This window comes from Cryptotermes secundus, unplaced genomic scaffold (assembly GCF_002891405.2).
Source record: "Cryptotermes secundus unplaced genomic scaffold, Csec_1.0 scaffold831, whole genome shotgun sequence".
In the NCBI taxonomy this organism is placed as follows: domain Eukaryota; kingdom Metazoa; phylum Arthropoda; class Insecta; order Blattodea; family Kalotermitidae; genus Cryptotermes; species Cryptotermes secundus.
This window is the reverse complement of record NW_019744130.1, coordinates 215-12,428: the sequence shown is the minus strand read 5'-3', so window position 1 is coordinate 12,428 and position 12,214 is coordinate 215. Positions and strand designations below refer to the sequence as shown.

General features: G+C 37.6%; 1 protein-coding gene across 1 annotated transcript in view; it reads left to right on the top strand.

The window, feature by feature from the left end:
• The window catches only part of LOC111874545 (peptidylprolyl isomerase domain and WD repeat-containing protein 1), a gene marked incomplete at its 3' end in the record, with an annotated part of 23,140 nt that extends 11,795 nt beyond the window's left edge, over positions 1-11,345 (top strand). The window contains 4 exon segments of the mRNA XM_023870129.2: positions 3,153-3,240; positions 7,249-7,354; positions 9,448-9,666; positions 11,227-11,345. Coding sequence (XP_023725897.2) covers positions 3,153-3,240; positions 7,249-7,354; positions 9,448-9,666; positions 11,227-11,345 — 532 coding nt within the window.
• Between the last annotated feature and the right edge of the window lie 869 nt (positions 11,346-12,214).

Genomic DNA, 12,214 nt, shown 5'->3' with positions numbered 1-12,214 from the left:
TGACATTTCCTCTAGAAACACTCCCCCCCGGAGATCCAATTGGGGGAGTAGTTTGCCTCCAGAGGAAACATCTCGCATACATGGTATCTCTGTTTTTGGAAAGAGACTATCCAGGAAAATTGATAATGTGGTAGTTTTTTCATTTGCTTTCCACATCGCAGTACAGCAGCCGTTCAAACCACTCTGGTCATGCCTGCTGCTATACAAACTTCAACCATCTCGAGCATCATTTGCTCTGTGCTTCAAGTCGCTACTGATGACGCTGCTTCTGGCATCAGTTTTTGGTGTCTCTCTTCATCTGATGCCTACCCTTTGACCTGTCCAGCAAGGGAGGCCCTGCCAGTAGCTACACTACCGCTGGTATAGCTCTCAGGGTCCTTGGCATACTCAAACCCCCTCACCACGATAAGGTGGAGACACCAACAAGGGGGACATGTTTTAGTAGAGAGCTAAAACCCAAAAACAAACAAAATCTGGTCAAGGAGCAGTCACACGTTGCAAGTATATTTACTTCGACAGACTACTTTTCCTCATTCCTGACATTGAGCAAAGGAGAACGGAGTCTAATGTTGGCCCTCGAGAAGATGAAACAGAAAATATTTCAGACTGTGATATTGCTGACGAGGGAACACCACGCCGTCCCATGTTATCATTACCGGCAAAGAAAAGGAGGCTGAAAAAGAATGAAACATATGAGGAACAGCTTCTACAAATATTGAAAGAGAAGACAACTGCAACTTCCGTAGATGAAGATATAAGTTTCGCACTGTCCTTGGTGCCAACATTAAGGTCTTTACCCGAGGGAAATAAATTACAGGCCAGGATTGAAATTTTAAATACCTTACAAAAGTTTAAATTTCAGTCGGCTACCAGCATGTTCCATCAAAATCTGCGGGCGAATCCCGTTACTGTGTTTCATTCAGCACCATCTCCATCCATATACCACTCCCATAACTAGCAGTATCACCCTATTCCTACTCACATTCATTCAAACCCACCGCCCATCACTTCTCACCAGATGAGCTTTCCTCCTTTTCAGCCCTCTGTTCAGCAGTTTTGTCACTCAAACACTGCATTTCCTCCAAATATGCTACAAGTTAATCAAATAATCAATGATCCTTCATCATCCACAAGCATGCAAAATGAGCCCGCAGTTTCACCTGCTAGTGTTGCTTCCGATCCGTCAATGAGCTCTTTCATTTCCGAATCTACTGTTTCAGATATTTCAGATCTGGACTAATGAATTGTTCTGTTTCTGTGTTGCTTAAAGGCTTGTAGAATGAAAACAAACCCAAGTTTAAACGAAAAGTTCTATGAGACTGAATATGTACCTTTAGTTTTTTGCCAGTTATTGACTTCTTCTCTTCACTTTTAAGTTCAATAATAAATGATATTGCTTCGAGTCAATTAAAAGTAGAAACAAAATAAACGTTTCTTCTATAATCACATTATTATTTACAATTATAGTGCTATAATTAATGTAGCCCTATGTCAATTGAAACTAATAAAAATACAATAAAAACAACAATGATGATTATTATAATAATAAAAGTATTCTTATTCCCTTACCTTAGTGTTACAATCAGTCTTTCTTCAGGTGGTACATCCAATCTCCATCTTGTATTCTTGTACAAGATATGAGGTTTCAGAAGAAGCAACAGTTCATCAAAACTATCAACACTCATTCTGCAATAATTGAAAAATTTTGATGGGTATTGTCTCAGTTCATGGTACAATGTGTAAAATTTCCCTTTTAACAGACGTTCGCTATAAATAAGGTGAACCCAATATTCCCGCTTCCTTTTTTTTCCTTAATCTTAACAATAATGCACATACTACTGCTGTACCGTACACATCCATGCTGCGACTGACCAACTGCTCATTGGCGTAGTTGTGGACAACTCGAAATTGTATGTATGCGCACGTCCCTTGACAGTCGTTGGGCCTCAACGATCATGCACAACTATCAGCCAACTAAAAATTGCATGTGTGCGCTAGGCCTCACTTCACCACTTTGTAATGCTGCCTTGTTAATAGAGCTAATGATGGGTTACTGAAGAGAAGTGGAATGGCATATACTAGTGTGCTGTTCATATCAGGTTTCATGGAATTCCATCTGTAAGTTCAAAAATGTAATGGGGAAGGGAAGGGGACGGGAACACCATAAGTCTTTCCTTTTAAATAAAAAATATGGGCTAAGGGAAGGATAATTTTTATGCAGTGCATACTTTAACCAAAGGCAAAGAAAGGTAGATTTTTTAGTTTGAAGTTTAGGTAATTTGGATTGAAAGTAACACCATTATCTTTATTTTAAATTAATTGACTAATATAATGACAAAATATTTATTTCTTACATCAGTCATGTCTCATCTAATTCAGGGTTGTGTTTTTTGACAGTTTGGGGCATGTTGAAGCTTAATGAGGATGTCATATCAGTGGGACACTTTACAGTCTTTAGACTTCATAAAAGTTATCCCTGTAACAGGTCATGAAGGCCTGTAAGGTTGTGAGATGTCGAGGCTCCCACATTTTCTTTAGACAGTTAGCTCACAGATGGCGGTAAGGTTGTCAGCATCATGTGACAGCCACCATTTACCCATATTAAGATTCCTGGTACTCATTTCTGTTAGAGGCTGAGTCGTCCCTAGGGCCATAGTGAGGCTGGAAGGATTAGGTCAATTAAAAAATCCACCTCATCGGGACTCAAACCTGCGACCTTGTGGCTTGTAGCATAGTGCCTCAACCAACTACGCTACCACGTGCCCCATTTGGAATTAATGGCATTGCTAAAACTTGAGCTGTATGTGCTGTAATTAAAATGATATTTATTATACTCACCAGATTTGTTCCAGAGAGCACACAGTAGCATAGTTGCTTGAAGCCCTGTGCTATATGCCAGAATGTTGCAGGTTCGATTCCCATTGAAGTCATTGGAATTTTCAGTTCACCTGATCCCTTCAGCTGTACTATGGCACTGGGGTCGAGTCAGCCTCTAACAGAAATGAGAATCAGGGATCTTCCGGGGGTAAAGAGCAGCTGACACATAAGGCTGACAACCTCACCACCATGTGGGAGCCTTGATGTCTCAGAACACTATGGGCCTCCACAGCCTGTTCCAGGGATTGCTTCAGCTCTTACCAGATTTGTTCCAGATATGATAAATATGATGAAGTTGGAGTATGTGCCACTTTGCTGTGAATGGATCCATTGTCCAGGAGATGCAGTTGCAGCTCTAGCAGTGTGAGTTTGTACAGTGGTGTAAAGTGGTGTAGTGTAGTTTCACTATAATTGTTCTGAATCTGTTCCCTCAAGTGATTCTTAAATAACTTCTATATCCCATGGACTTTATGTTGCAAGAAACAATTGATTCATACAGATAGTAGATAAAATGCTTATTTCTGTAACATATTGGTGAATGGGTGTTCAGCCTGAAAGCTCATGATCTTATTCAAATTGTTATGATCTTTTTTTCTACTGTATATATTTTGCTTGAAGTTTGTATGCATATTCACAAGGGTGCCCATTGACTTTATGGTATCGCCTGAAACTGCTGCCTTTATGGATAGGCATCTTGCCAAAGAAAAAATATACCTGATGTTTTTTGTCATTTTATTGAGCAGTATGTAGTATGAGATGGCCTTGATGATTTTTCTCTTTCCTTTATGCAGCAGTTTTCTCTAGCTTAACCCTGTTTCATATCACAATAAAGTCTGTGGGGGTTTGGGATTTTGGAACTGTATCCACCTCCCCTTCACATGCATGGCATCCTTTCCATCCTGTATTTGCCTACGTGTCCAGTAATCTGTTATTTCAAAAAGAAATTTCTTGTACTTCAGTTGACTTCCAGACATTTGTGTCTTGTAAGTTCTAAATGAGTTAGAGAGAGAGCACAGTTTATTATTAGCCAGAGAACAACACTTTTACTCCAGTTTGTTGCTTTTCTGAAGTACAGCATTTCAACAGGTACTGATCTATTCTGTTGACCCCTTTCATGTACCAGCTATAGTCAGTGTTACTTTGGGGTTTATTTCCTCATATCTGTTCTGTGCTTACCATTCCAAGTTCACTGCTGTCTTTCTGTATTTGGAGTAAAATTTAATTTATCTGATGGAAGTTTTACTTCCTGCTTAAATGTTTTCCTTCCCCCATCAAATTATTGGCATGAAACCTTCAGGTATCCCCCATTATACTAAAGACTGCTTTTCTAGGGAGTGCATTTTGTGCAATAGATATAGTGCTATAATAATTATCTTTGTACGTATAGTGCCACAGATCCAAAATATATTCCAGCTTTGTGCCTTAACAGTATCCACATATTACAGATGTAGCCACTGATGGTCCCACACAACATGTGTACAATTATTCCATATTTCACAAGTTTCCCCTTTCTGTGTGTTTTTAATTTGCTGCAGCCCCTCCACTGTATCAGTTTGCATCTAGTGACCATTCTCGCACTGGTTTATAATTACTAAGGGCGTTCCGTATATAATGCCTCCTATTTTTTTTAAAGAAAACTACAACAGATACAGAAATCATAATAACGCAGCTAAATAGAGCAAGATTTCGGCTACTTACAGCTATTTTTCCACATAATCACCACCATTCGTTATGCACTTTTGCCATCGATGAACAAGAGCCTGTATGCCGCGCCCGTAAAAGTCTGCGCCAGCAGAGGCTAGCCACTTTCTTACAGCTGCAATGACAGCATCGTTGTCTGGAAAATGTTGCCCACGTAGTCCGTCTTTCATAGGCCCAAAGAGATGGAAGTCTGAAGGTGCTAAATCGGGGCTATAAGGTGGATGTGGTAGGACAGTCCAGCCAAACTTTGCAATGTGCACGGTGGTCGCCAAACTTGTATGGGGTCTAGCATTATTGTGTTGCAAGCGNCTTGGGGAATCCGGATGTTGCCACTCCACGGACTGTCTTTTGGATTCCGGCTCATAGTGGTGACACCACGTCTCATCTCCAGTGACAGTGCTGTCCAGAAACTTGTCACCTTCAGCTTCAAACTGGTGCAACAGGTCCAGACAGACTTCCATTCGATGAGTTTTGTGGTCCTGTGTAAGCATCCGTGGGACCCGCCTGGAACAAACTTTGCAATAATCCAGCTTCCCCAACATCATTTCCAATGCATTACAGTCAATATTAAGCCATGCACTCAGTTCCCTGGTCGTTATCCACTGATCTGAACGGATGAGCTGATCGAGGCACTGTTCATTGTGAGGAGTAGCGGCTGAGCAGGGACGCAGGGCATGGCTTGTAGTGCACTTCACTTTCGCCACTGTTAAAACGCACTACCCACAGCCTCGCTGTGCTGACATCAACTGTATCGTCTCCGTACACCTTTAGCAAGCGTCGATGGATGTCAGTGGCTGCAATTTGTTTGGCAGTGAGAAATTTAATAACACATCTCTGTTTCGTACACACTTCTATGTCAGACGCCATTTTGGTAGACTGCTCTGCTGTCACTATCTGTCGCACGACAACCAAATTAACAGTACATTGGCGGGAAGGTTCAACCTTTACTACAACACCACCAACATCCAGCTCAGACATTACATATTAACACAAAACAATAGGAGGCATTATATACAGAACGCACCACGTATATTTATAATACTAAATGTATTACAATTCCCTTAATTTTTGTAATTTCCTCTACAAAAATTTCTCCATAATAGGAATTTTGGAGATGTCATATTTATCTGAATGGTTTCTGTGGCATAAGACCAATCAGCAGACATATGTAAGATTTGAGGTTTTCACGGCGGTGACTATGAGGAAAGCAGTCTTCTGGGATGTGGCGCCATGTAGATGTGGTGTTAACCAATGTTTCAGATCTACAAGGCCACGCAATTCCAGGACTGACTCACATAGCAACTCCCTAGCTTAAGGGTTAATGCCCTCCAATTAACCTTGCCCCCCCCAGACACAACATCCTATACGTGCTCTAACCTTGCTCCCGCTCCTCAGATCCTTCCGCTCTCCCTCTCCACTGATTTCCCATGTAGCCTTGTCCCTTCCTTTCCTGCTCTCATATAGCTGAGTTTATTTCCAACATTAGTCTACTTGCACCTGTTCTCACTCTCTTCGCTTGCGGATTTTCTTTTTTTTTCCTTCTACCCTGAAGATGGAGGCGATACATTCCTCTGTAACGTTGGTTAACACCACATCTACACAGCGCCACATCCCTGAAGACTGCTTTCTTCAATCAGCAAACAGTTTGAAGAGTTCATCTCCAAGAATCAGCTGCCTCAGGAAAACTTCAGAATTATTAGATACATGTGTGAGACCTTTGACATCCAGAAATTGTTCCGAATTCATTGCATCATCATTTCTGTCCAGTTATGGTTATTATCAATACTTCCCATATCAGGAGTGCTTACATCTTTAGGTTCACTTGAACTCATCACAGAGCAATGGCTGTGTATCTGCACTGACATAGGTTACTGTGTCATAACCTCTGTTGCCCCGATAGAAATCTCCTACTACAATGCACTAGGCCCTGGGGTTTACTCTCTAACAGAAATGAGTACCAGGAATTAATTAAATAATTTTCTTTGGGAGTAAAGCGCAGCTGGCGCGTAAGGCTGACAACCTTACCGCCATCTTTGAGCCGATTGTCTAGATAATGTGGGACCCTCAACGTCCCACAACCCTAAGGGCCTTCACAACCTGGTACAGGGATAGCTTTACTTACTTACTTACAATGCAGGTGGCTTGACTTATATTTGGTGGTAATAGGATTTGTACGGTAAACAATGTGAAGCCATTTCTGCTGGGCCCTGTTGAATCAGCACATATGCTGCCTCAGTTGCATGACATGTGGACAGTGAAAGATACAATTATCTGTTGAACGGTGAATGAGAAATGTTAAAATGGTATTTGTGTTATTACCCATTCTTATATATAATTTTGTGAACTGTAGTAGAAAAGCTTGAGCCATACCAGCTTACATGTATGTTGTAGAAACTGCACCTAATTTTCCAAATTATTGTTTTCATTGCCTTTTATCTTGATAGCTTATCTACTGAAGTTTGTATTGTGCGTGAGGATCAATGCTGGCTCTTGTGAACATTGTAATGCACCTTCAGGTTCCATAAAGAGCAGGGAATTTCTTGACTAGCTAAGTGACTGCTCACTTTTCAAGGAAGACTGTGCTCCGTAGAGTTAGTTGTATTGTGCTGTAATTGGTCATAATGGGAGATCTTATTTAGTCAGATTGCTACATTTTGCTTTCCTGAATAGGTCTGATGCAGATTCAAACAAGATCTATGTATATGATGGACAAGGAGTAAATGCTCATATACATGTCTTCGAGAAACTTCACACAAAACCAGTGGTTATCATTAAGGTAGATGAGCAATTGTGTTTAAAATTGTGCAGATTTAAAGTTAAAGTTAAAGTAATAATTTCTTCACATCTTGATATGAATGTTCAGATAGTTCCTTCAACTCCAGTGGAACAGAGTTAGAATGGAAAACATAGTAATATTCAGTGCATGATACCGCCGGGTCTCAGAGAATAATCTTTAAGAAATGCATCCTGTTGTGTTAGCTTATATCAACTGTGTGTTTTATTCATCACAATACAAAACACTACATATTTTAGCTTATAGAAGCCATCATCAGGCAGGTGTACATTACTGGCTATTCTCGAACTGTTGAGTTGCTTTCTCTGTAGGTAGATGTTACAGTATTACAGTTATTGCTAATATATTGAATTTCTAGCATTCTGTTAAATTGCTAAAATTATTGTCTTTCTTATATACCTATTGTCTAGATTAAAACTTTATGTTAACTAGTATATACAAATGTTTATACAGTGGCATAAAATATAACAATAGATTTAAAATTATAAAATAAATTACAAAAGTTTATAATTATAAAATACACTTAAATATTTTTCATTTCATGCATCCTGTTGTGTTATAATATATAATGTCTTTATTTGTTGTGACTGTTTTAATAAAGAAATTATACACTTAGATATTGTTATAATATTACATTGCAAACATGATGTTATAATATGTAGTGGTCTACGGCCAACGTTCTATTCCAATTTTGTTCTCCTTTGAAGTAGTTGTGTTTTAGGAACTAGTCAGTGTGATGTACACTGTCATTTCTAGTCTGTTTTTTTCTGTAAATAATTAACACATAAATATAATCATTTTTTTTCCTCGGTTGGATGTAATATTTGTTGAAGTATTGGTCTACGTTTACATTCAAATTACATTGTCTACTTACTACTTTCAGGTTCCTATATTTCCTGTATTTCACTCTCCGATCTTGTTAACAGTCAGTTTGCAGCTGGTCTAGTGGTATACATTATGTTCATTAAATTTTGGGTATGATGGGAGGAGGGAAGGGGTGTTATAGTGGGATGTGTTGTGAGTGTAGTTGGATAGTTTAGTCCGGTTGTTCTTCATTTCCTTGGTAGGCTGATATTATTACTTCATAAGTGGGATTATATGTCTCGGCGAAATTATCATTCAATTGCATATTTCGCTCACTGATTTCATGTACGAGTATATGAAATCTCTTGTAAGTATCCAACACCTGACCCTTTTTTTTTTCTATGTGTAAGATTTTCATCGCTTTCTCTATTGTTTCATATTCACATGTAGTATCTAATGTATGCTGAGTGAATTTGGAGTTTTGTCCGTTATTCTTTATGTCTCTTATATGTTTGACCGTGTCTCACGGTGTTGTCGTTTGCAGATTTACTTATACTTTTTCTTCAACCCTGAAGATGGGGGCGATACGTTCCTCCGAAACGTCGGTTAACACCACATATACACGGTGCCAAATCCCAGAAGACTGCTTTCTTCTCTTATATGTTGTTTGAATCTGATTTTAAATGTTTGTCCTGCTTGTCCTATATATTTTCATGGACAGTCTGCACATTGTAATTGGTATTCTCCACTCAGGTTATATTTCCCATTGTTTTCTTTTATTCTTAATAAGTGTTTTATATTATTCTTGGTTCTATATGATATTCCAATTTCAGTATTCTTGAATAATTTTGTAGTTGTTCTAGTCTCCAGTCCGAAAAATGTGAAAGTGGCTCATTTTCATTTTTGTTGTTTGTTATTCTTTTGGGGGGGGTTCTTATTTTTGTTGTATAATATTCTGTGGGTAATTATTATTGTCTAGTATAGTTGTAATGATAGTTTTTTCCTTATTTTTGGTGTTATATATAATTGGGTATTTATTCATTCGGTTAATGAGAAAGTTTATGGCAGCTTTTTCGTGCTCATATGGGTGGTATGAATCGTGAATGATTAAATCTGTGGTTGTGGGTTTTCTGTACTTTCCTAATTGCAATTTATTATGCATTTTTTCAATAGATATATCTAATGTATGTTAATTTCACAAGAAATATATTATATTTTATGGATAAGTAGGCTTTTATGACGTAAGGCTAATTTTATATTTGTTTCCACAGTACAATCCTGTGTTTGAGGTGGCAATCTCTGTGGATCGGGCTGGAATACTGGAATATTGGACAGGACCCAATACAGAGTATAAGTTCCCCAGATGTGTGTTATTTGAGTCAAAACTTGACACTGATCTGTTTGAATTTGCCAAGAGTAAAACATTTCCTACCGGATTGAGCTTTTCACCAGATGGAAAAATATTTGTGACACTTTCAGGTGACAGAAAGGTAGTTCACAATTTAAAATTTGGAATTAATAATATGCATGGTAGATGTTGTAAGCAGTACATTCTTGATTATTCATGTGCAGATTAACTGTGGAACTTTAAGAACCATTTAGTTCTTGCTTGTATTTTCCTATTATTGTTTAAGTGTTGCCCATTGTATCTGTTTTAGTAGATTGTATGAGTGATGGTTTAGAATGTTTTGCAGTAGACTGTAAATATTATCAACCTACTGGTACTTTCTGTTTTATTATTTTATTTCTTTTTGCACCAGCTTGCTACCACTAAACAAGAGCTTTGTTTTTTTGTTGGAAAGACATTTATCTCCCTGTTTAGTGACCAGTAGACTACAGTCTAGAGATTGGACTCAAGTCTACAGTTCATTACAGGTGTTAACCTCACACAGAGTTAGATACCATATTCGGATTATCTGTTCTTTATTATCAGCACTACTGCAACTAATCACAGGCTCAGTGTAATTTTAAAAATGGTGAAAGGAAGTAATGCAGGTGACACATTCACTACTATGTACTTCAGTAGAAATTTTACCTTCTGGACGATACATTTTTCCCAAGTCTGTAGGGTTTTCACCTTACTTCACAAAAGAAATTGTATACCTCCAAAAGGAACTGACAAAAATGAACGGTATTCTCAACATATCTTTCATTAACCAGTGTATACTTTTTATAAGATCATACTTCAACCCAGCACAGTACTACCCTGGTTTTATTCATATCTGCCATTATTGTAAACAGCCACATGGAAAATACAATTTCCAGAATGAAAAGGAATTCATAATATGGAAACCTGTCACTAATGGTACATGTTTCAGCTCAGTGAAGCTTCCTTTGGATCTGAAAATTCTTTGAGATTCAGCACTTAAAAATTCCTGTTTTCACATGTAGAATTCATTGTTTTCCAGTATTGACCAAAATTGAAAGATGTCAGATTATATTAAACTCCCCAATGTCATATTTCATGAAAAGCTGTTCATCAGTTCTTGAGTTGTTACATGTGGACAGGCAGTAGGTTAAGGGATAGTTTTCTGTTAGTCAGTAGAATATTCCAGTGTTTATTGCTGCTTCTGCTGTTGTACTCTTCTGCTACTGTGTTGTGAACATTTTAACTTAACATTTAATAATGTTAAATACATGAAAATTTAATAGTTATAATTATATGAGCAACATGCAAGGTATTTATATCAGTGCTTCAGTCAGAGGATAATATTAATATTTTAAAGAAATAGAAGTGAAGGTGTGAGCTGAATTTACAAGGCTCAGAATAGGTTCCATTGGTCGTCTGTTATGAAAACAGTAATGAGTTCTGTAAGAGGTGGGAAATTTCTTGAACAGTTGAATAATTATCCACTTCTAAAAAAAATCTGCTGCCTGTAGTTTGTTAATAAAGTAAAAAGAAAAATGTGTAATATTAATGTGTATCCAAACAGACAGAATCACTTACAATGTTTTCAAAGCGTAAAACAAGCTTGATAATGGTGAAAAATAAACAGTGAATATTAAATCTTGTTCGCTCAGTTGATTCATCTGAATTTATAATGTCACAGGTAAGAGTCTTCAAGTTCCAGACGGGTAAATTAAGTAAAGTGTTTGATGAGTCTCTGCAGAGATTTTCTGAGCTTCAACAAGAGAGACTAATACTACCCAATATGGAATTTGGAAGGAGGTAAGCAAGTGGGAATAAACAGTACAAATTGTATAACCTGTGGTTGAATTGCTCAGTCTTGAAAAATATTTGGGTTGCTCTAATATGGCATTAACATGTTTTGGAAATTGTTAACATGTGGTATTGTTTGATGACCGTGCATATTTCCTTCTTTCTCCTCATACCACTTGTTAAAAATTCAGAAATTTTCTTGTTATAGGGTAGGAATATACAGTTCCAGTTTTGTAGGGAACACTAGTCATATATTGGCATTAGACTAATAATACAGTTCTACCATAAGCACAACTATAATTTATTAACTTATGTTTCACTACATGTTTTGACCCTTATAGGGCCATCCACAGGTGTTGTGATTTACATCTTTTCATTATTGAATTGTAAGCATGTATTCATATTTACACACATATGCTTAAAATGACTACTACATGCATTTATCTTCTAACCACTAGATGTTAATTTAAATACAAGATATATATATATATATATGAACTAAAAGTTAAAAATTAAAATTTTACTAATTTTTCAAAATTAATTTGAAAGTGTCGTATGCTGTATTCAGCATAGTGTCTGTTGCTGTGGTAGACCACGCAGCAAAGCATGCCACAACAACACAACAACAGTAACAAACGACATCCTGGTAATAAGAAAGAAGATAAATTTGTGCTGAAGAAACAGCACAAATGAATCTAAGCAATAAAAGAAGAAGGAGACGAACAGATGTGGGTCTACTACAGCAACAGACACGTGGCTGAATACAGCATGCAGCACTTTTAAATTAACTTGCCTGAGTGCCACTTTGTGGGAAGCTGGAAAGACTGACTGCCTGAGAAAAAACAGGTTTCAGTTTTATGTAAAACATCAGTTACAGT